Source organism: Xiphophorus maculatus, chromosome 17 (genome assembly GCF_002775205.1).
Source record: "Xiphophorus maculatus strain JP 163 A chromosome 17, X_maculatus-5.0-male, whole genome shotgun sequence".
Taxonomy (NCBI): Eukaryota; Metazoa; Chordata; class Actinopteri; order Cyprinodontiformes; family Poeciliidae; genus Xiphophorus; species Xiphophorus maculatus.
This window is the reverse complement of record NC_036459.1, coordinates 3,124,417-3,149,929: the sequence shown is the minus strand read 5'-3', so window position 1 is coordinate 3,149,929 and position 25,513 is coordinate 3,124,417. Positions and strand designations below refer to the sequence as shown.

Below are 25,513 nucleotides of genomic sequence, written 5' to 3'. Positions count from 1 at the left end.
TCTTTCTCACTCAGTGTAAATAAAGCTCCTGAATGAATTATTCAGGGCTCGTCTTCCTGGCGGTTGGTTGGGATTTCCTCCATGCTGCCCACAGATCTGAGCGCAGAGGCAGATGTGCTGCGTTCTGCTGTCTCGGCCTCTCTGTGAGCCGAGTGTGATGCGTTCGAGGTCGACGTGTTTAACAGCAAAAAGACACAGAATGCTGTTGGTAGCCAGTGGTTTAAAAATAAACAGTGAAAGGATGTTTCTGCTTCATCCTCCTCCTCCAGTTTTTGTAGTCAGGATTAGAGATGAAACCGTTACTGGTTTTACGTTTTAAATACATTTATTAACCCAAAACGTGCTTAATTATGGATTGAATGAGAAATAATTCAACAAATCAACAGGTAGAGTTAATTTACTGTTATTTAGCTTTCACAAATATAACAAGATGCTGTGGTTCCGAAGATTCCTCAAATTTTCTGAATGTTATTTTTTGACAATGCTCAAGTTGGACAAAAAACCCCCCTAAAACACTGAGGATTTATTTTGTAATTACAGTTTTCTAACTGAAAAGTTTTTTTCGTTTTATTTTAAAAATGCTTTCTACTATAATTAATTATTTAGTTTTACTGCATGTTTATTGGCCTTTTTTACCTGTTGTTTAAATTAAATGTAATATTTAGTTTTGTTAAACTTATGTTTTATTTGTTTAACTTCTGCCACCATGTGTTTCATATGGTTTTTCTGTGTTTTTGTTTATTTTTTATTTTATGGTTTTTGTTTTATAATTTTTTAATCCCAGTTTTACAACTTTCATCAGGATTTAAAAAAATTAGTTTTTTTGAATTTGTATGTTCATTTTCATCATCAGACCATCTGCATTCATCTTCATTTTATTCTTTTTTCAATTCTTTGTCTTCTTTAACTCTGTATTTTTATGTTTTTAATTTTTCATTTCTTCCTGTTATAACATTTTGTTTCTGTGGATTAAAGCTGCCCTATAAATAAACACTGATTGATTTATTGATTGATTGATTGATTGATTGATTGATTGATTGAATGTCTGCTATCATCTTTCTCTCAGAGTATTTCGCTGGCGGTCCGTTCCCGACTCACCGTCCGGGTCGGCACACTCTGATCACTCAGAGAGATGCGAATGAGCTGCCGGAGTCTCGTTCCCACCTCCATCTCCATCGCCACCACCACCAGCACCAGAACCAGAACCAGAACCAGAACCAGTACCGGTTGGCCCGGCCCGAGTCTCGGCTTCAACACAAACTCGGCGCCCGGCAGAGCTTGGACCTGCTGGAGCAGCTGCATCAGGATGTGGAGCCGGACCACTTCGGCTGGCGTGTTGTACCTGGGGAATATGTGGTTACCATGGTGAGTGCTTTGTAAGCCTGTTGCAGTGATCAGTTCATAAATTGATCTCATGATAAATTAAATGAGCTCCATATTTTCCATTTTCTTTATGGTTTCAGTTATGTGTGTTTTTATTTCAGATTTAGTCATGTTTTATATTTAATCTTTAGAGTATCTTTCAGTTCCAGTGTAGCGTGTTCTTTACAAAATTAAACTGTATTGATCTCTGAGAGGACCTTCCTTATTATGCCATTACCAGCAGATTACTTGAAAATGATCTCAAAACAATATTATCATTTATCACAATAATTTATCGTCCAGCAAAATTGGCTGTTGCTTTTTTTTTTTTTTGGTTCAAGCCAGGGCTGAACAATGAATCAATAACAATGCGTATCGTGATCAATATCAAGAGATAATAGGTCTGATAGAACGGTCAATAGGTTCCCTGAACTCTGATCCAGAACCGCAAAGCATTCTGGGGGATGTAGGCAGAGGAAAGGCTTTAGTTAACTAAGCTAGGTTGGTGGAATCAACCAACTCACTCACTCTTTGGTTGCCTAGCAACATCCTGCTGGGTAACAAGCATTTTCAAGCTCCCCCACCCCAGCTTTGGTTACCTAGCAACAACCAGTTGAGTAACTTGCGCAGCAGCAGTTTAAAGTTTCACTGCTGTGCCTGATAGAAACAGGTATTTATTGTGTCGTTTATTTTTTATCGTGATAAATTTCTCAGAAGAATTTTGATTTATCGACATGATAAATTACAATTATTGATGTTTAAAAAAACTGTCTATCATCAGGATTGTTAGTTTTACTATTTTCTCAATAATAACGTCAGTAAATATCAATGAATTTCAAAATACAATGAAATGCGGTTAGTTTTGTAAATTAATGATAAAAAAATCACATTTCTTAATGTAATTTGAAGATGTTGTAAGATGTGTATTACAAATATGAATAACGTCTAAGACCAGTTTTTGTTTGTGTGGCTACGAGTGCCATACAGCTAATAGTTTTTATCGTGATTTTTGTCATAATAACAGTACCACTTAAGATCCATATCACTCAACCCTATTGAAATAAAAGTCACTTTTTGATCATATTTTATGTGATTTGTAATTTATGTTTTTAGAAAACAAAGCAAGCTCCACTGTTAACCAGATTACTGAAGCACCTGAAATCTGTAGCTGTCTTCTCATTGGTTGGTTGGTTTTTAAGGTGGTGATGTCGTCTTAGAAACATGTTAGAGAAGGTCAGGGGTCAGAAAGCAGACAGCAAATGATTGATCACATGCTGCAGAGTTCTCTATGTATGGAGCTGCAGTCTCTGTTGCCATAGCAACGCTAATAGCGAGCGAGCAGACCCAGTTCCCTTCACAATGGGCGGTTGTGTAACTCTTAGATAAACAGCAGTGACCTTCAGAGACAGACAGAGACACGGGGGACGCGTCTGGGAGATGCAGGTGTTGAGGCAGGTGTTTCTCGCCACATTTGTCCTGCTATTGTTCCAGTTACCGAACGCCGAGTCGGTCCGACTGCAGCTCACATGCTCTCACGAGCCTTTCTGCTGAATGTCAGAATTCTGCAGATTTTCCCAAATGTTTTCTGAAGGAATCAGATGTTTGTTTTGGACGATTTTTACTCAACAAGCCCCTACAAACTTGGTTTGGCATTTTGACTTTTTGTTCAATCTTAAATCTGGATTCTCCTTCACTTGAGGCAAAAACATGGGGCTGATTTTTTTCATTCTGAAATTGTGTATTTTGGTGATTGTAGCCTGACTTTACCTGACTTCATCTGTTAAAGTGGAAATAATTTTTGCACACTTTGCAGGGATGTACTTGAGAACAGAAGGAAGTCTACAATCAACTATTTTCAATCATATTTACAATCAACTTGCTGTAAGGCACTGTTGCCTTGCAAGAAGGTCCTGGGTTCGATTCCCGGCCCGGGGTCTTTCTGCACGGAGTTTGCATGTTCTCCCTGTGCATGCATGGGTTCTCTCCAGCTTCCTTCCACAGTCCAAAAACATGACTGTCAGGTTAATTGGTGACCCCGCGTCTCGCCCGGAACACTAGCTGGAGATAGGCACCAGCACCCTTCCCAACCCCACTAGGGACAAGGGTGAGGAAAAAATACTGCAAATATTTCTAAAGTAGCACCACAAAATTAGCAGGTTTTACTGCAAAATCCTGGAAGGACTGATTAAATAAACACAGAGATTCCCTAAAGTTGGATTCAGTCTTATGTCTAAGACATACGATTTTTATTCAAAAAATCAATCTGTCAATCTTAAACATAAGACATACGGAGCAGAATAAGATTATTCATGCTATGGAGCTTTATTCTAAATAACCAGTTTATTGTTTTTTTCTTACCTTTTCTTTGCTTTTACAAATCAGTCAAGATCCACAAATTTGGCTTTTGTACAAAAATTTTTGCTAAAAAAGTATTTTACAAAGACATTTATTTGTCAGTATGTTCACAACATACTGACAAATTTATGACACATGAAATTAGTAATTGTTCAAATGTTCACCTCCCTTTAAAGTCACTGACTTAAGTCAACAGAGGCCCTGCCTATTAGTGCTCCTTCACTACCAAAACACAAAATTTTACCAAGTATTTTTGGTCTAGTTTATACTACAAATGTCTTATTGCACTTGAAATATGATACAGCTAACCTACTAGAAACTTTTCAGTGAGATATGAGCTTTTAAAAGTCAATATTTCCTTAAAATTTATTTTAAAAGTTCTAGTTCTACTGGCAGATTTTTTCACTTATGGGAAAAATATCTTGTTATGAATGAAATAATCCACCAGTGGAATATTAAGGAAATATTAACTGAAAACAAGCTTTTACATATCACTGAAAACTTCCTTGTAAGTTAGATTTGTCTTATTTCCAGTGTAATAAGATATTTGTAATTAAAACTAGACCAAAAACATTTGGTAAGATTGAGTGTTTTTGTTGTTAGGAGTGATGAACTTTGCATGATTTACTGTCCAGTTGTTGTTGAGTAGAAAAACATTTTTGGCTAATCTAAGGCTGGAACATTAATGACTGTCTGAGTCATGACCTTCTCTTTAACAGATCTATGAACAACTAAACCATCAAACTCAGATTTCCATTTGCTGTTTTTCAAGCATCTTTTCTCCATAAACCTGAATAAAATGTCTGGCTCTCTGCAGAATAGATGCATTTATAAGCTACAGGGTATTAGCATAACCACCGCCAGCAGATCCACAGTCTGCAGACAGAATAGTCGGAGGTGTCATGGCCGCAGATGCATCGTGGGAGTGGCGACAATCTGCAGAAACCTCCTGTGGAATCTCAAAGACAGATGGGAATGCTGGCAGTCCGCAGACGGCAGTGTCTCTGTTTTTAATGTTCAGTTAGGAAAATAAAAGCTGCTCTTTGCACAGATTGAGACTTTCTGTGTAGTCACATGACCCGGGGTCCCTGCAAGCTGTCTCTCTGAAAAGCATCCTCTAATGCGCTTAGACGTTTCCCTTCAAGCATTCAAGCTGAGAGAGACCCTGACATGCGGTCAGCAGGTCATCTGCTCATTCAGCTCTTAAAAAGAGCACAGAATGCATTCATAAATACGATTATTCTCATTTAAATCTCCTTAATTGGTCCCTCTAACGCAGCAGTTTGCAAAACAATTACAGTAATGTGATGTAACAGGATGTAAGGGAGAGAAACTTCAGATGGTATCCTGTTACCTTCCATCACATTCCTCCAAGACACCATGTGACCTTTGCTTCTCACAGCATGCTCCGTTGTCAAGGCAACAACGCTGTGAGTCGGCACATTTGTGTTCAAGCATTTAAAGCATTTACTGATGTTTATAGTTTTTATTTTTATTTTAAATAAATGTTCTATTTGCTTACACCATCTTTTCTTCTAGTCACATAATTTAAGCAGAATTTCAGAACCGTTTGAATAGAAAAAAATCTAATTAAAAATTGTAATTTCTCTTTGAGATCAATAAAATATTTTTGAATTAAATAAAAAACTTGCATCTCTAGATGACATAAAAGAAAACCAGGTTTTAGATAAAAATAGAATAATTTATTCATATCTGGAAGTTCGTCCATTGATGCATGTTACTGGATTAGACATCACCTATTAGCTGCTCTAGCTAGCGTCGCGCACCTGCAGGCGCCATTACTACACATTGAGTCATGCCACAAAACCAGACTGTTCCAATGAGCAGCAATCTGTCAGAACATTTTTAATTTCTTATCCAATTTCTATAGAATAAGGCAGTTAATTGTGATTAATTAACTACAGACAATTTGTTTTATCTTGATTTGAAATTTGTAACAAAATCGCACAGCATTCTGGGAGATGTAGGCAGAGGAAAGGCATTAGCCAACTGAGCTATGTTGGTGGAATGAACTAAGTCACCGCAGTTTCAAGTTCCCCCCCAATTTTGGTTGCCTAGCAACAACATGTTGAGTAAGTTGCACTGCAGCAGTTTAAGGTTTCGACTCATAATTGCTTAAAAATAAAAAAATAACATTGCAGAGTGAAAACTGGATAAAACAGGAAACGTTATTTCACTAGTTTGTTAGTATTTCAGATATTTAAAACAAAAAAAAACTAATCGATAGTTATTGATATTGACTGATATCAAACAATTGTATTGTGCTATTTTTTCAGCCATATTATCCAGCTCTACCTTCATTTAAAAAAACTCAAATTTTTGTTGTTTATTTTGAAAATAAAATATTTTCATATTAGTATTTTTATATTTTATCCACAGTTTACCTCTAGAGGAGCTAAAGCAGTCGTTATCCGTTAAAAAGTTGTTTGAATCAGCTTCTCTGTCCTGGAGGCTTTAAAATGTCGTATTGATTGCTAATTGCTGACTAATTGATTGAACCCTCTCCACATCCCTAAGTGCACTTTGACCCCTGGCCCTGTCCCCGTTCCAGCCGGGCTGTTGGCTAATTACAGCCTATAACTGCTAAAGTGTGTGTGGCTTAGACAAAAATAGTACCTGATCCCAACAGGAAGCACAGTGGGATAATGGCATTACCCGGGCGACGGCCAATCAGGTGGAGGGTTGAGCTGTGTCAAGCTCTAAGCCAATCAGAGATCAGGGAATGAGTAGATCAGGAAATGGAGCGAAAAGTCCCCGGTCGCTAAGTGACAGGCGGCTCGCCTCCTTTCATTCAGAGAAAAGCTTCGCGTGGTCAGCTTGGTAAGGTTGTTGACATTGTTTATCTTACTTTATTTTAGCTTTTACCTCATTGTTTTTAGCTTTTTAATGTAAAGGCGTTTTATTATTTGTCTGTTTGTTGAAGAGTTTAAATGACTCCGGGGCGGTTTTCTGCTTACACAGAAATCCGTGGATTATTGCTGCCTGGAGATTTTACAGAGAAAATCTCAGAACAGAAAAACTTTAGATTTTAAAGATCAGTTCAAACAGAAACCCAGGTGTAAACTGATTATTATTTAAAAATATTTGTAATATTATTGGAGGATTTCTCTGGGTTAGGCTGTTTTTCTTTGAGTGTAACCAGCCGCAGTCTGATAACATCGGCTCTGTGAGCTGCAGGTTTTGTTCCTCATATTGAATTAAGTGGCAGCAGAACATGTTGTTATTTTAGCCATTAGCAAACAGCCACCCACTCTCCCACACACTCACACACACGCACACAATAAGACACACTGGGATGTTGAAGCAGCCGGTGGGCTTCAGGTTGGTGGACAGAAAGCTGCAGAGGTCAGACCTCTTGTTTGTTTTCCTCTAATCTCATTTTAAAAAGCAACCTGATATTCTCTGAGTATGTTCTGCTTTTATTCACTTAGAGGAAACAATAAATATCAGCTCAGTGGGTTTATGGATAAGTTCAGGACAAATAATAAAGCAGAGTTGATCTGCATCACTTTTGGATCATTTAATATCACAAAGGACTGTTTGGAGTGGAATAATTGTTACATTTTTGGTGCTAATTGAATATTTATCCAGTTGGACAGAATCTCAGGACAGCAGATGCTCAAACTGGACACTAATGATTTCTAAAAGCAGAGTTGGGTAGTAATTAGCTACAATTAGTAACTTGCTAAATGTAGCTAATTTAATACATTTAACTAGTAACTAAATATGACTAGTTAGTAGCTAACTAAATTTAGCTAGTTACTAAATGTAGCTAGAATGTAGCGTCCGAGTGTTTTGTTCTCGGACCAGTCGGGTGTTTAGGGTGCAAGAGAAACGTTTCAAAATTTTATTTTAGTTTACCTTGCCCCTGCTGTAAAATGTAGATACTATCATAAGATATTGTTGATAAAAGTGATTAATTATATTATATAAAAGTGAACCGAAATTGTCTTTAATTAGTTCATTTGTATTGTTTTTATCTCCATTTTCAAACATTACCTTGAAAATGTTTGAATTTTTCTGTGGGAAAAGTTTGCAAACAGTGTGTTAATGGATTCCTCTGAATATTTGAGCAGGTATGAAGCTAATTAATCATAGCTGTTAGCTCTAAAAGGGAAAGAAAAGTAGTATCCAAAGTTCCAGCCTGTATTTAATTTGTTTTCTTTGTTTCAGTACTTGGCTGTGGGAGTGAGGAGGCTGAACATCAGTCACCTCCTGTGGTTCCGGGACGGCGTAGCGGCGTCGCTCGGCATCGCTCCTCAACACGTTCACATCAACAAGCTGAACGTAAGTCTCCCCCTCGTCCCAGTCCGTTTCATCTCCGTATTTCACTCACTTCCTGTTGGACGGACGCTCCTTACAGGCCAGAAACGGCATCGAGCTCTTCGTCTCCTCTGAGAGGAGGGACATCTTTGAGCTCCGCCCTGCGAAGGAGATCGTCCAATCACTGAACCGTAGTGTCCTTCATCACCATCTGGCCGACTTCGGCATCACGGCGGTCAAACCGGAGGTAAATGTGTAAAATCCCAGAATCCTCTGCTCTTTTTTGGCGATGTTCCGACGTTCCGACATGTTTGCTTTCCTTCCAGTGCTGCAGAAACATCCCAGACTCTTCCCCTTCGTCTCCGAAGAAAAACGTCCTGCAGGACGATCAGAGGGATCACGCACGGAGCAGAGATGGCCTCTACAACGTTGTCCTCTTCTTCACCTTCTTCCTCATCATCACCACCTGCCTAATGGTAAACCACACACACATTCATAGAGGAAGAACTTTCCTCTGCAAACCCAACTCAGTCTGTTGATAAACTACATGATAAAAAGTCACATTTTTCCACTCTTAGACTTTGATTATGTTGAATATCAGTAAATAAATCAACTTATTTGGTCCCCAAATGGAGTAAAAAACCTTCAGATTATGTTATGGTAGATAAAAAAATGTAAAAAATCTGATTAATAAGGTATGAATTTACCACCACTAGGCTTCAGTATCACTTCCTGTTCTTACCCATTCCTGTACCTCTGTTTCTTTAAAAATATAAATAAATATAGTATAAAAAGTTGTATAGCATTCAGAGATTTTTTTTTACAATATTGCTTATAGATCAGATTATCAGAAAAGATTAAAAGTGCTGAGCAAAATAGATATATTTCCTGGTCTTTTCCTGCTGACTACTGTCTCTTGTTTGTGACAGAGTTATATGTCCAGATGAAGATGTTTTGTTTTTTGTTTTTAATTCGGAGAATTAAGTCATAATATTAAGAAAATAATGTTGCAATGTTATGAGAATAAAGTCATAATTTTATGAAAACTCCTACAAGAAACTGTTAAAATGAAGAATGTTGAGCATCATCTGAAATTATTTTTCAGTTTTACAAATAAAGAAATAATCTTTTTTCTCCAATTTCTTGCTTATTTATGTAACATTTAATAATCATGTTTTTGATATATTCCAATTTTTTTTTCATTTCATGAATATATATCTATTTTTATACTTATTCTTTTTACTTCTACATGCCTAATTTCAACACTTATTGTCTTATTCCCCATTTTAACATTTCTTTTTTATCTTTTATGAATTCTTGTAAGTTTTATTTAAGTGTCATTTTGTTACTTAATGCCTACCAGAACTTTGACACAATCATCTCAATGTCCTGCAACTCACATAAAATAAAATTAACATTAATATTGTGCTAAAAACTGATCAATGCTAAGAAAATAAAAAATAAATATTTAAATAGATTTAAATGATAATTTAGTAAATAATAATAACCTGAGTTTTAAGGAGTAAATCCATTTTAAGTAAAATACATATATTTTCCATTCCTTCCTTTGTAGTTTGGCACTTGGACCACATGGGGGCGCCCCAACACACAGAGAAACCTCAAACACTTCCTTCTGTTTCCAGCAGGATCTCATCTGATTGCTTTTATCTATTCAATGAAATGTTGCCAACAACTTAAAATCAAATGAAAAAATGGGAGTTAAATAGAGATTTAAAGTTAGTTTATATTAAAAATGTAAACCTTTCTGTGCTTGAAGTCGTCACAAATGTCTCTAACTGTCAATACAAACAAAAAATGTTTCGAAATCAGCCCAAACTACAAGGAAATAAATTTGCACACACAGTTAATACATTTTATTTATTCGTATTAGAAATGCAACCATTACAGATATTTATTTTTCTAGCTTTAATTAAAGTAAACTAAACACTTATTGAGTTAGTAAAATAATAAAACAAAGTATATCTATGTTTCATGTTTTATACTAAAAATATAAAATTGACAAGATTTGATTAAAAACATTTTAATATAAGAGCACTAGAATGTTACAAAAATACTTTGCACATTATTCCTTATTAGTATTCACAGCTTAATTTATGTTTGATTATATTAATATTTATACATTTAGTCTGTTTTGTCTATTTTTATGTATTTCTTGTTGAAAATATGTTCAGAAATAAATTTAATTGGATAATTGTGGTAAAATAATAATAATAATCAGCACTGAATATAATCAATAAATGAAAGTAGGCAAATATTTATTATTAAATAAAAAACGACCTTCAAATAATTCATTAATACAGAAAAAGCTAAATTAGTAAAAAAAAAAAAAAAATTTAACTTTTAATTATCCTTGTTTATATTTTCTTAAACATTTTTGGAATATTTATGAAAATAGATTTTTTCCTCTTTACTCTAAACTGGAGAAAGTTTAGTCTGATGGGACGATCAGACTTTAATCAGGTTATTTTTTCCTCAGGTTTTGTACCGAATGAAGCAGAAAGTTCCCGTTACTGAGAAGCAGCTCAAAGCTCCGCCCCCCGACCACGTCGTGAGTTTGACCCTCCCCCCCGACCCTCACAAGAGGTCAAAGGGCACCAAGGTCTGGTACATCAAATTTTTTATTTTGCTGATTTTGTGGAATGTTTCTGTTGCGGTAATGATGGCTGTTTTATTTCAGGTTGTGACGTCAGAAAGTATGGTCCAATCTGAGCTCCCGCCAGCTGTAGCCACGCCCATTCACCAGCAGCAGCCAATCAGAGCCTGCCGCCGCCTCGCTCCTCCTGTCGTCCCTCTGCCCAGGTGAGCCGACCAAAGGAAGATTGTGGCCTCGTAAATTATCAGTAATAATAAACAAGCTGCACTTAACAGTTACACGATGTTTGTTCCTGTTTATCAATTTTTAAGATTTTTTTATTTTTTTTCTTGAAAAATATTTCCTATACTCAGGAATTGTAATATTGCTATAAAAATACAGTATTTGAAACTTATTTTATATGTTTCAGCTAATGTTTTGCCGCGTGTGGATCGATGATGATGCATTAGGGTTATAAAAAGTATAAAAAGTTTCAAATTTAGTAGAACATCCCCCGACCACATACATTTTTAGATTACGCTAGTTTGCAAGAAAAAAAATCATACATTTTGAGATCAATCTAATAAATTTTGTGAGAAGAAACAAGAAAATGTTTGACCTTGAAAAGTCTAAAATTTGCAAGGAAAAAATCTTAGAAATTTTGAGATTAAAGTCAGAGTTTCTAGAGAAAACGAGCAAATTTCTGAGCTCCAAAAGTAAAAATTTGGGGGGAAAAAACCCTCAACTTTTGCAAATCAGAAATTTCCATAAATTTATGAGTTATTTGGCAGAAATTCACACTTGTGTTTTTTTCTCTAATGGCTTTGATGCACAGTCAAAGCATGAGTTTGTCTTTGTTTTTGTCTTGTAGTTTGTCCTGACCGCCATTTTTCTGTTGTTTTTTTTCTGTAGCCCTGTGCCAATCATCAACACCGACAGCCACACCCCGCCAACTAGTGTTCCCTCGGTAACGAGTGCTAACGAGCTGAAACCTTGCCCCTCCCCCTTCAGGATGAAACCGGCTGCAGGCCTGCAGGAGAGGTGAGCGCACAGGAAGTGTTTAATAAAGTTAAAAACTAAAATAAATCCAAAATATTCTTTTAATCTGAGATCTTATTCTCCCCTAAATCAATTTATTTTAATTCATCATCATTTACCAACTGCTTAACCAGTCAACTGAAATAAAAACTATATTAAATCTCTTAATTTGACCTTTTCAGATCTGCTTTATGGTTTATATTGAGACACATGATGGAGCAAAAACAATTGGGCTCATTTATGGAACAAAATAATTAGAAAACAGGAAGAAATGTGGAAACGTTCATAATGTTTGGAGGGGAAAACCATCTTAATGAGCCACCAGAACAATACGCTGTGTGTGTTTAGAGAACAGTGACCTCTGACCTCTGATTGCTGAAGCAGTCAGGTGTTCGGTTCTGTACGTGCTGCAGAAGAGGCAACATGAAGAATTGTCTTTTTCATTTTTATCCCCATTAACTCAATTTTTAACAGTTTCACAGAAAACAACAAAAGAATAAATAGTTTTTGTTTGGGTGTTGTTTTTAGGTACTTTTTATAGGCTGGAGAACCAAAAGAGATCGTCTCTGTTTGGACATTTTTCCGTGGATTTAATATTTTATCTCGATAATATTCTGATAACAAAGATTATTATAATTAATCTATTTATTACAAATTTTTATTACTCATTTTTAGCTAAGTGTAAGAAGTACAAATACTGTTTATAAAAACATTCTGTTACAAGAATACAGTTGTAGAAATATGAAAATAAAGTCATATGACAGTAAAGCCAGAGTAATGCAAGAATAAAGTAATATTGGGGGAATAAAGTAGTAGTTTTATAAAAACTCCAACATAAAAAAAACTAAAAATATAATCATTCAACTAATTAATATGCCATTAGAAGCCATTTGAAACTTGCATAAATGACACTTTTTATGCAAGTTTTAGTGGAACTTTGCACTAAACCCATTCAAATAAATTGTCTAGAAATAACTTGGAAATTTCTGCATAGCAAAATTTGCTAGAGAAACCCAGAATATTTTAAATGAATCTCTTAAATTTTCTAGAGAAAACATGGAATATCTTGAGCTTTAGAAGTCAAAAACTGGGAAAAAATAACTGAAATTTTAGAAAAATCTCTAAAATTTTCTAGAAAAAACGTGGAAATTTCTGAGCTTGAAAATGTCTAATATTTCCCAGAAAATAATCAGAAATTGTGAGGTTAAACTTAGAGATTTCCTAGAAAAAACAAGGACATTTCTGAACTCAAAAGTCAAAAATCTGTGAGGAAAAACAAGAATAAAGTAGTATTTGGAGATTAAAGTAGTAGTTTTATGAAAACTACAACACAAATAGTTACCAAAGTTTTGTTCAAACGTCCTAATTCATGTTGCTTTGATGAAATGTTATATTGAAGGAAAATACTTTCTGAGCAGATAATTTTCCCAGCATCAGTTTGAATCTGAGGCTACAAACCTTAAAAAAATTCTTCTCAACATGTTATTTCTGGAAACTGGACTGTAAAGTTTTAATTCAGCATTAATCTTATCGTTCAGAAGTGACCAGAGTTCATATCTGTACTGCTTTATCGTTTTTAATAGCTGGATGAAACGCAGATATTAGCCTCTCAAGGAGTTACTTTGACTGAGTCTTGCAGGTTTGAGTCGTTTTTTCATGCTGGGTGTTTTCAGAAGAGAGGCGACTCATTTCCTCCATGTTGGGCCTCATTAACCTTCACCTTCCTGAAGTCTTCCTCAATTTGAAGCAGCAATTTCAGGAATTTTTCTTTCCGCTCAGCTTATGACTGAGACATTTATGATATTATTAGCATCTTTGGAAATTTTCCGCTAAACTTAGCGAAGAGGAGCAGATCTAGTTTTGGATTATTTTGGTTTAGTTTAATCGTCTCCTCCTCAGTTACTTTCTGTTTCCTTTCAATAATGATTCACTTCAATCTCTGATGCAAGTACTTTTTAAAATAAATGCATGTCTAATGCTGAAACTTACTGTGGTTAGTAAGCAGGGCTGGATAATACAGCTTAAATATAACATCTCAAATTTATTCATGTCAGATCCAATTTTAGACTTTTTTTCCCTCACTTTCTTTGCTAAATAAGAATTTACAAGTGACAGAAAATATTTCCAAAAGCGGTTTTTAGTTAATTATGCAACAGTTTTAGGACGAGACTGTGGGAATTTTTGTTTAATAATGCGAATAAAGTTATAATATTTGCAGGAAAAAGACACAATTTTTACCTTAAAATTAAAAGAAAAAGTTGTCTGAATATTTTATTTAGGGTTTTTTTGTGTTAGTTTTCATATTACTACTCTATTCCCCAAAAAGTACAACTTTATTTTTTTGATTTTCATTTAAAAAAATCTTAGCCAGATATAGTTTGGCTACATAACAAAATTGGTAAAAATCTGCTTTATTTTGTTTGAGTCGAAACATTTCAGATAAAAGCAAAAGCAAGTGAAGTATCTTCTTTTGGATTTTGAGTTTTAAAACTGTTGCATCATTGCTTCATACTATAAACTACCATGAAGCCACATATTGTAAAAGATTTTAATCTCTAATCTGAAAGTGCGTCGGTTTCCTGAGTATTAATGACCTTTTCCGCTCCCATCATATCAACAATACGAGGCGTGTTTTTAAATAAGGATGCTCGGCTTATGTAAGGCTCATTGTTTAAATGCTTTCATTCTTCTGCTCGGCTCCGAAGGAGAATCATGATGTTCTTCTGGACTTCAGTTAGCAGGGCTTCCTTCAACCATTCAACTTCTGATTTTAAATCCTGGGGAACTAATTGTGCTTTAAAGCAGAAAAAAATTAGATTTTCTCCATATGTAAAATTCTAAATAGTTGATTAAAATGAAGAAGTACGTTTGATGAGCAGCAGAACATCGTTTATTGTTACTGTCATCATATTTATCAAATGTATTAGTTTTATACGTAAAACAGTTCATGACTTACAGAGAAATTTAACAAGAAAAGCTCCAAAATTCACCTTTTAGATCAAATCAAATTTTATTTCTATTGCAAATTTCAGCAGCAAGGCATTTCAAAGTGCTTTACTTCATAAAAACACAAACACAGCTTGAGATGGCAATTAAAATTTAACATTTTCAGTTAAATAGAGAGACAGGCAAGAATATTACAAAAGTAAATATGTCAGGTACAAAAACTAAATGTTGAACTTTTTCTTCAGATTAGCTTTTTTCATTTTAATCCCATTCATCATTAGTTTAGATTAGATTAAATACTTTTTTCTTTCAAAATTCAAACAAGGTCAGGTGTATGCAATAAGATTATTAGAGAAGAACAGCAGAAATATGTAACTGTATCAATTTTAGACACTAAATCTTTATTTCAGTGACTTCTTTAGTGTCAGAATTATTCAATTGTTTGAACAGAGATCTTTCTAAAAGCGCACATTTCTAAATCTGGAGGTAAAACATCTAAAATACCTGGACTGTTGAGGTTTATTGCATATTAAAGGTTCAGAGGCCCTGAATGTTTCTGGAGACGCTGCAGGAAGCTTAGTTTGTGAGCTTAAAGTTAAACCTACTGTTGCTACTCAGACGCTGCATTTCCATCTGCTGTATCTTTAGCAGCGCTTTAAAACCTGTCTGCGGCTCATTTCCTGATGCTAAGTAGGTTCACATCTGTAAAGAAAATATCTTTATTGACGCTTCGGCTCGGTGCTGAGCTCTTTATTTAATCTGCTGCTCCGGTCTCTTCCTCTGAGAAGCAACGAACCTTTAACGCCGGACGCCATTTTGTTCTGGTTGTTTGATTGGATGGGCGGGGGGAGCAGGGAGAACACTTGGTGTTTCTTAAGGTAACAAAAGGAAGGAAGATTTGAGGCTCAGGAGTGAGAACAGGATGTTTTTCTGGTGTCTGTCAGCGTGTGTGTTGTCCACCCTGGATGCCAGCCAATCAGCAATCAAACAAATTGGAAGCAACGGCATCCTGGAGGGGAAACCGGCCAACACGTAGCCAGACAAAGACCGGGTCAGCCCACTCATGTTAACCCACCAAAGCATTCTGTTGTATTTTACATAATTTGTTTTTTTACAGCAAAAAAAGCTGCTAAAACCAGAGGAGGTCAGTGTCAGGTGCTCATCATAAATAATACATTTCTGGACAAACGTGGTTCCACTTATTATAAAAGCTTAGATATAAAGAGATGGGTACTTTGTGTTGTTCTCAACATTTTCAGTAATACTTTTAACTTAGTTACAAATAAAAAGTCTCCATCTGCATCAAACACCTGTGCTGGTCGGGCAAAATTGCTATCATTCTTGAATTGTAGTTGAGGGACACATAAAGTCAGTCCAAGGGCCACAAATGGCCCCTTTGGCACTTTTGACATCCCTGGTTTAAACGCTGCGAGTTCAGCCAGTATTAAATTCGATAGCCAGACAATTACAACATCTGAGGCAGACGGGCAGGGAAAAAGAAAATGCCTAATGATGCTACATGCTAGCTTCGCTAATCCTACATGCTGTGACACCGATGTTTGAAAGTAATGGAAAAATATCAGGAAAGCAGCGGGAACTGCAGCAGTGACGTGATAAACTTCCCAGTCAACATAAGCTAACGCTATCTGTGTAAATATTAGCTTCACAGACACGTGACATTTTTAAGTTATATTTGTTTTCCTGGGGCCTTTCACACACACTGCCGGGTCTTTATAAAAACAAATTTCTCTGCCACATTAAAAAAAACAAAAAACAAAAACGTACATACAGTATCGGTTACAGAAAAGTTTTCAGCACAAATTCGCCACTGAGTGTTGTTGTAAACCAAACCCATAGGGGGCAGTGCAGCACAAAGCTAAAACCTGTCAGCCAATCAGAGTCCTTCAAAACAACCACAACTTCCTGTTAGGAATAAAACGCGGTGCCAGGAGATTCAATGGTGTGGACAGATATATAGAATAGAATAGAATAGAATAGAATTACTTTATTCATCCCAGCAGGGAAATTATTTTGCAGTTACAGCATAGAGACAAGACACACAACAACCACCACTGAGTAGCAATTGTAGACAAAATAAAAATAAAATATAACATGCTGTCAATATAAAAAGCAACTTAGAGCAGTCCTTGCAAAGATTCAAAAAATACAGATACAGTATGTATATGTAAATATATGTACAGCAAGTATAAGTATAAGTATAATAAGTTGAGCTAGTTTTAAATTATTAGAATATGACGTTACTAAAACACAAGACTACATATTGACTGAGAATCATGTCAAAAAAACAAGTATGTGGATATACTGGTGCTTTATTTGTCACAGACTGTAACGTGTGGGAATTGTCTTTAATGTCTGTCAGTGGGGTTTTCGTGTGGATGAAAGGCCAAAACGCATAAAAATTTATTCAGTTTTCCAGATATCTGACTATGTGTGGACTGAGTATTTTTATGGAGCTTGAAGCTTATCTAGACAGAGCTTAAGAGTCGTAATTTCCTTGGCCTGATGTTCTCATGAACACAAATATTAAGCTTTAACCTCACTGACATGAAAGAACCTCCATCTGTCATCAGTTTTATCAAGTTTCCTTTTGAGCCACAAATCCTAAAAGTCTTAAACTTCCAATAAAACTCAGGAAGGAAGCGAGAGACTTTCCACTCCTGACACTAATCTATGTGTCCTCTCCCATCCTTCCTGCGCAGACGAGGCTCTAATGTGTCCCTGGTGCTGGACATGTCGGCTCTCGGATCGGTGGAACCCCTCAATGTTTCCGTGGTAACCCCCAGAGAGGCGGCGGCCCGAGAGTACCTGCTGTCGGCCGGACGACCGCTGACACGGCAACAGCTTCGTGACGTCGTCAGCAACACGCACAAGCTGCACGTCGAGTTTGCTGTGAGTCCGTTTAAACGGTTTATTACTCCACAGAAACACATTTTAGATGTGCTGATGAAGACTACACAATGTTTGTACTTACTTAGACGTTTTAGAAGAGACTTTTGTCTTCACTGAAGGATAAGTTATTTAAATTTCTTTAAACCTTTTCCATGTCAGGACGAGTGCTGAAAAGCATGAACACAATCGCTTTAAAAGGGAATTATTAAGGAAAATTCTCAGCTTACATGTTTTTATACTTCAAGTTGGACCTCAACTGCTTCTAGAAACAGTCCAAGCACTTAAAAAAACCCAGTTAATGTTTGTTGGTGTCTGGAAAAAGAGACGCTTCAAAACTTCCCAATTGTCAAGTCGCATTGACAAGACGCCCTAAAACAGCTCATTCTGAACTGAGCAGACTAAAATCTAATTATTTAAGAATTATTTTGTGCAAAAAATGTAATGAACATGTCTTGTATTGCCCATAGATCTATTCTAACCTGTTCAAGGAAGCTTAATAGATCACCTTTAGTTCTTACAAAGTAAATAAAAGTCCAGAAAATGGCACAAAAAAAAATCTGGAATCTTTTCAGATTCAGAAAACTAAAGAACAAACATGTTTATGAATCTTTTAGAGATGGAAAACTTTGTTCAGTCAGAATATATTTAGTTATCCGTTCACTCAGGAATCTGATCAAAGTAAAGAAATGTTTAAAGATTTTGTTCAAACATAGAAAAATGATCAGGAATCTGTTCAATGATGGGAATCTGATTACAATTTAGAACCTGTTTAGAACTGCAATCTGTTCGTTTTATGGAAATCTGTGTGAGGAATTAGGAATATATTCAGATTGTGGAATAGGAATTTGTTCATAGCAAGTTACTAGTTCAACATCTGGAGTCTGTTCAGCTTTGGTGTCTAGAATTTGATCTGGTAAAGGGATCTGTGTGACAATTTAGCCACAATCCAAAGAACAATTAACCAAAACCCAGAAAGTAGAGCTGCTTAAAGAGGAAAAGAGTCATCTTGTGCAGACATGGAAATTTCTTGAGGCCCTTTTTTCACAGATTTTCTGTGTTTGGGCTTTTTCAATTTTGTGGTTTTCCACCTCAGATGCATAAAAACTACTCCAGCTTTCCTTCCTAATCAGACCAGTTTGTACGAACCAGAAGATATGATTCCAGAGGCCATCAGATTCAGATTGTCTCATCGTAAACATGATCGATCACTGTCTATGATGTTCAGTTTATCTTGAGGGTAACGTGTGTTGTGTCACTAACGCCCGTCTTTCCTCCCATCTCAGGAAATCCCGATGAATTTTATCGACCCTAAGGAGCTGGATATCCCAAACCATGGCACTAAGAACAGATATAAGACCATTCTGCCCAGTAAGTCCTCCATGTTGCTAAGAAGCAGCAACTCTTCCAAAACATCTCATTGCCTCTTGAACCAAGATGTTGTCAAAGGTTAACATCCCAAAGACGGGGAATATTTCACCCTTCCTCTTCCAATAATTTTACTCTGAGCACAGTCCGTTCTCACAGTCGGATGCTTATTCTGATTAAAATGTTACATAATGAACAATTTCTGGATTGTGCACTCATGTTTTGTAGCGTGGGAGGTGAGATTATCAAAAACAGAAGTGTTCCTTCCTGCAGCCAACCAGGAGAAAGGAATGTTCACCTAAAGCTGCTGTCAATCAAACCTCTTCCTGTGCTCCACTTAACTGTTTTCTTTGCAAAGTGTTCATTGTGCTGTGCAGGGCTGTGGTCAGTCCTAACAGGTCTGCCGATCTGCTTTGATGGATCTGTCAAATCCAGAGTAATCCGTGCTAATCAATCCTAAGCACTTCATCTGGGTCAGGAGTTCAGGGTTTAAAGGAGGCGTTTCCTAATTACGGCTTCGATATTCCACTGTAACATTTAAACTTTAAACACCTTTACTGGTCACTAATTATGTAAAATCAACACGATAAATCAGTTGAACTGAGACAGCAGCATGCTGATCTAGTTTTCAGCTTCGCTTACATTTAGAGTTCCTCAAGGCAGAGATCTAAAGAGGAGCAGTAAAAGCAAATCAGGTGGATTAGCAGTGCCTGTTAGCAACCGGTGGACATGTTACTGTAGAGTATCACCTCTGCTTGTTGGTATTGAGATGCTAGCAGCAATCTTCAGTCAGAGGCCTTTTCAGATTTGTTGCAAGACTGACTGCTTCTGGAGATCCTTCCTGCCCACAGAATTACCATCCAAAATGACTCTTTGAAGTTACTTTCATGATACAAATTCTGACAGAAAATTTTGATAAATAAAGTATTTTTTTATTGAACTGGAATGAAAACTAAATATTTCTTGCAGCTTCACAAACACAAAGCCCCAGTGGTGGTTTCATGTTTAGGTTTATGTTTTACTTCAGGATTCTGGGCTCATAATGATCCGGCCTCAGTGATATGGAAGAACTTCCACATCCTGAGACTCTACACTAATGCTGACTCTGGATTTTGTAGCAGTTGGACCAAAAAGAAGTCAATCCACACCTCTGCTATGTAGTGTTCAAATTCCCAGACTGAGTCTTTATCAGGGATTAAATAAAACATATCAGTTTAAGCTTTAAAACAAGTGAAGTCTAAAATCTTTCACTTCATCGTCCTCTTTCTTTTCCTCACCTCTTCTTCTTCTTGTGTCTTAGATCCTCACTCCAGAGTGATCCTGAAGTCAAAGAGCTGCAATGATCTACTGAGTTCCTACATCAATGCCAACTACATAAGGGTGAGTAGCAGCTGTCATCCACAAAATTTCAGCCAGTTGGTATAAAGTTTTAATGAACTTTTGGCTGTATTTATTTATCTAATTATGTATTTTGTTGATTTTTTTACAACCCTTAAGCTCTTTGGACATGACCATGAATAATTATGTGGCACTTTTTGCACTTCGTGTCCATTTGCAAACAATTTTTGGTGACAAAAATGTTGAATTTTACAGACTTTATCTGAAGTACAGATTTTTAAAACTCAATTTTGTAATTGATTTGGAAATATTAATTGTAGATCTGAAGATTTATTGAGAGGAAAAAAGGAACCATCTAGTAGCAGCATGTAGCTTACAGTTAGAAACTAGAGATCAGGTCAGAAATCTGGGTTTGAACCTTCAGAGACACACAAAGACAGTTACAAAGACAGACTTTTACCACCTAAAAACATTTCCTGGATTAAAGGACTTATGTCTCAGAAAGACCCACAGAAACTCATCCATGCATTTTTTTTAGTCACATTCATTACTGCAACAGTCTTCACAGGTCTGCCTAAAAAAATCCGAACTCTGCTGCTGGCGTTCTGACTAAAACACTCTGTAGCTGACAGAACAAACTTTTCCTGTTAATTTATAAATCACTGAATGATGTAACACCACAACACATTAAAGATCTACATTCCTAAAACCAAACATGGAGAAGCAGCATTCAGGTTCTATGCACCACAAATCTGGAACAAACTCCCAGAAAACCACAAAACAGCTGAAACACTGAGTTCCATTAAATCATCACTAAAACCCATATGTTTGGGTTGCTTTTGATTAATTATGACTGGAAAATTGATTCATTTTGGTCTGGATTTCATCTTTTTATTATTGTCATTTATTGTGCCACTGCATTATAATGTTTCTTGCTTTTTGTTTCATGTTTTTATCATATAAACGTGTGTTACTAATAACTAATGTACTTTTACCAAACAGAACAAACTACGAGAATCTGAATATTTGCATCGAGCTTTAGGTTGTTGTGTCTGCATATCTGGGATGTTTTGTCTGTTTTTCTCCATCAGTTGAGAAGGAAAATGAAAACCCAAAACGTGAAGGACTCTGTCATTAACCTGGAATGTCTGCAGCGTTTCTTTGTTCTTCTGGATTCCTCGTGTTGAAACGTTGTGAAAGTGAACTCCCGCTGAAGTCTGTAATGTCGCTCTCAGACTCTCACACAATGGAGCTCCTTCCTGTCAGGAAACTCTGCAGAAACAGTTTAAACTGTCACACTTGAACTCTTTGTCCTACTGTACATAATATCTCTGAAGCTGACTGGGAGGAAACATTCCCCAGGGTGGGCTCAAAAACATGAGGCACTTTGTTTTTATGTGAATAAATGTATAAAAAAAAGTAAGATTTCAGAGTAAAACTGCGGTGGCTCTTTTTTTAGGGTTACCTAGGCGACAGCAGGGCCTTCATCGCCACTCAGGGCCCCATGGTGAACACGGTGAATGACTTCTGGCAGATGGTGTGGCAGGAGGAGTCGCCCGTCATCGTCATGATCACCAAGCTGAAGGAGAAGAACGAGGTAACCCGAACAAGAGCACAATCCCTTCATCATCCATCCATTTAGTTCACTACCAAACAATGAAAAAGTGATCATTTTTTAATCAGATACAAAATACCAAGAAGGTTTTGTTTTTCATATTTTCAGTTTTAGCCTTGAACCCGAAATAAAATATGCAAAAAGAACAGTTTGATTTCAACATTTCACATCACCCAGAAATTGTTCTGTGTGCAAAAGTAAAGGTAGTCTAATGACACCAGATGTTATATTGGACACAATTAATATAAAATAGTGTAAACATGATCGTATTTAGGCTCTTAAAGCATTTGAAGATAAAGTTGGGACGTAAACAGTATTCAGATGAAAAAAATAGAATAAAGAGCAACTTAAATTATATTTATCGTGCACAACCGCACTAAATAGTATTAATACCAAACTATGTTTTCCTGTGCATCAGAGTTCACTGCAGGTACCAACTCGAGACATTCAAAAAGCAGGTTTTATTCTTAATTCAAATCTTTTTGCTGAAATCCAATTTATTTTATTTTTTTTACATGGTTGTTCATAGCAATCAGACTTCTGTGTAAACTATGGGACCCCAAAGCGACCCAAATATGCAGAGGAATGTAGACGCCACACAGCAGTGCTCTGTTTATGGGAGACACTGTTTATATCTGAATTACTGCGTCTGGCTTCTTCTGGTGCAGAACTATTCAAAACGATGTACAGGGCTGATCTGTAAATCGGATCTGAGCGCGCTCTGTGTGTCTGCAGAAGTGTGTCCTGTACTGGCCGGAGAAGAGGGGGATCTACGGGAAGGTGGAGGTTCTGGTGAACGGCATCAGGGAGTGTGAGCACTACGCAACCCGCAGCCTCACGCTAAAGGTAGGCCCTCCTTTCCCCTGCAGAGTGATGATGAACCCGGCTTAAGGTTCAGTTCTGACCTCTCCTGTGTCTCTGAGCAGTGCGGGAATCAAACCCGCGTCCTGCAGCATTACTGGTACACATCGTGGCCCGATCACAAAACCCCGGACTCGGCGCTGCCGCTGCTGCAGCTCATGGCTGATGTTGAGGCTGAGAGACGCACCGCCGCCTGCGTGGGGCCCGTCATCGTTCACTGCAGGTACCAACTCAAGTTTCGCACTCACAGCCGATAAAATGTCTGAATACACTCAACCTGTGTGTTCCTGTGTTTGCAGTGCTGGGATTGGCCGGACGGGATGCTTTATCGCCACGACGACAGGCTGCCGGCAGCTGCAGGTGGAGGGGGTGGTGGACGTGCTAAACATCACCTGCCAGCTCCGAGCCGACAGGTAAAAACAGCTTAAAGCTCTGAGAGACGTTAGAAAGCTCCTTATCTGAGTCACTGGTTGCAGTTACACTGCAAAAACAAGTATTTTCTCTAGTTTCAAGTACAAATATATCTTAGTATGCTTGAAATAAGACAAACTAACTTACAAGTAACTTTTTGTTAAATGTAGGAACTTGTTTAGAGTAAATAATTTCTTAATATTGATTAAAAAAACATTCTAGTTTCACTGGCAGATTGTTTAACTTATAACCTGGGAAAAAATATCTTGTGAAATAATCTGTCAATTGAACTAGAACTTTTCACTTTTCAAAAAAATTATTCACTCAAAACAAGCTCCTATATCTTGGAGAAAAGTTACTTGTAAGTTAGTTTTGTTTTATTTCTAGTGAATATTTGCACTAAAAACTAGACAAAATTCTCAGTAAGATTTTGTGGTTTTGCCATGAGACTGATGTGAACGGATATATCTGAGCTCAGCAGAATAAGCACTGTTAGGGTGAAACTCAAAGAGTTGTTTGAGTGTTTATATTTAAAAACAGAACCACATAAAGTGCATTTAGCATCTCAAACTGAAATCCGTTTTGTATGGACCCGCCATCTTTGTTTCTGTATCAACTGATTCTGCCTCAAAATGACCATCAGCCCCCTCTGCTGGATAGCAGCCAAACTACAACACTAAAAGAAGGTCTAAGCGAATCTAATAAGCCAGTAATTGGCAGTTGATTTTTTGCAGCCCTAAAGTAAACAATAATTTGTCAGTTACGCATCTATAACTCAAACCATACGTATTCTATTCTATGTAATTTACACTTATGATTTAGATTTTCTTTTATCTTATTTATCTTGAAGTTTTTAAGCTTCATTTTCAGCTCATAGAAGCACTTCAAACACTTTGTCAGTAACTTACCTGTATTGTTTATTTCTGCTTCAAATAACAAATTTTATATGTACTAGATTCATTAATAATTGCCTTAATTGAGAGTGATTTAAAAAAAAAATCAACCCGTAAAGTTGTGATATTAAGTGTGATGCAGTCCAAAAAAATAAGGAAAAAGAAAAGCATAAAGTAATATAAAGTCAGTCTTGCTTTAATGTAGCATTTTAGGTTAATTAAATAAATAGTAACCAGTGTTTTGTGTTCCATCTTGTGCAGAGGAGGTATGATCCAAACAGGTGAGCAGTACGAGTTTGTGCATCACGCCCTGAGTCTGTTCGAGGCGCGACTGTCGGCTGAATCCGGCCAGTGAGCTCCGACCTCGGCTGCTAACGGAAACGTCTTATGAGCTTTGGAAGTTCTCTGCCACCAGCGGGAGACTCTGAGACGCTGAAGGGTGATTATAGTGAGCAGAGACTGGAGAAGAAAAGAGGGGAAGGTAAACGTCAACACTCGAGATGCACCCCTTCTTCTTTTTTTCTTTTTTTTTTGGCGATCAGTGGCACTCGATGGACTTCTGTCGCCCAGCCGACTTGGGATGGTTTTTAAAGAAACTGACTCGACACGTCTCTCTGTGTCTACTAGGATTTTAAATTCTTTTGTAATGTGATGTTCTTCTCAGAAATCTATTGGAAAATGACTGTTACCTGGTTTAGTTTTAGCTGCTGTGGAAATATATATCCCTGTTTGTGCAATTTACTCTGGAATTTCATCACATGGAAAACGTCTTGTTTAACAACAGGGTTTACATCAAGAAATGTTTTACATTCTTGCCGTCTTTAATCATGTTTACGTTCATTCCCTTTTAAAAATCCAAGTGGGAAATCCACAGAATATTATCCAAAACACATTTTATGATAATCAGTAAGTTGCCCGACAATCCAAACCATCATTAAACCATCTGAAAATATAGAAGTGAATGAGTTAAAATGTACCTTGTTTAAGAGTTTTTCTGTTTAAATGACTAAATTCATTTTTCAGTCATGTTTTAGTTGTTTTTTTATGACAAACTGACAAAAAATGGTGAGTCAGCCAGATGGAAAAAGCTACCTATAAAAATCTAAGTAGCTTTTTTGTGTCTGTCATTTGTAACTGCAAACTTTGTACCAGTTTGCTGGATGAAATTTGTATTACAGGTCTTAAAAACAATTCATTATGGTTTTAAAAAGTATTCAAAAGCCTGAAATTATAGTTGGTGAAACATGCAGAAAGCCTGAAAATCCACACAGTTACTACATTTAATAATATTTTCAAAATTACTGATATTTACTGGCTCTCTTGTGGCTCCAACAATGGAGAAAAAGTAAAAATAATGTTTCCATAATGTCAGTTTTGTTTTTATAACATCATTAATTGGAACGTTGTGAGACAATAAATCAAAATTATTATCATGATGAGGGATTTTTACAATAAATGATTAAAATACAATAAATGCTTCTAGTGAAGAATTCAACTGCAGTAGCAATCATTCAACCAATGGGGGCAGCACTGAGACAGTTT

General features: G+C 36.6%; 1 protein-coding gene across 2 annotated transcripts in view; it reads left to right on the top strand.

Moving 5' to 3' along the window:
- The window catches only part of ptprr (protein tyrosine phosphatase, receptor type R), a 29,823-nt gene extending 4,740 nt beyond the window's left edge, over window positions 1-25,083 (top strand). For both annotated transcript variants that reach the window (XM_023350583.1, XM_005812256.3), the window contains 15 exons: window positions 1,067-1,365; window positions 7,912-8,025; window positions 8,102-8,248; window positions 8,328-8,477; window positions 10,499-10,621; window positions 10,700-10,821; window positions 11,507-11,635; window positions 17,299-17,488; window positions 18,772-18,856; window positions 20,154-20,233; window positions 21,651-21,788; window positions 22,542-22,652; window positions 22,733-22,890; window positions 22,967-23,080; window positions 24,233-25,083. In XM_023350583.1, coding sequence (XP_023206351.1) covers window positions 1,067-1,365; window positions 7,912-8,025; window positions 8,102-8,248; window positions 8,328-8,477; window positions 10,499-10,621; window positions 10,700-10,821; window positions 11,507-11,635; window positions 17,299-17,488; window positions 18,772-18,856; window positions 20,154-20,233; window positions 21,651-21,788; window positions 22,542-22,652; window positions 22,733-22,890; window positions 22,967-23,080; window positions 24,233-24,326 — 2,054 coding nt within the window. In that variant the 3' untranslated portion in view covers window positions 24,327-25,083. The remainder of the gene's footprint in view (window positions 1-1,066; window positions 1,366-7,911; window positions 8,026-8,101; window positions 8,249-8,327; window positions 8,478-10,498; window positions 10,622-10,699; window positions 10,822-11,506; window positions 11,636-17,298; window positions 17,489-18,771; window positions 18,857-20,153; window positions 20,234-21,650; window positions 21,789-22,541; window positions 22,653-22,732; window positions 22,891-22,966; window positions 23,081-24,232) is intronic.
- Window positions 25,084-25,513: the final 430 nt, after the last annotated feature.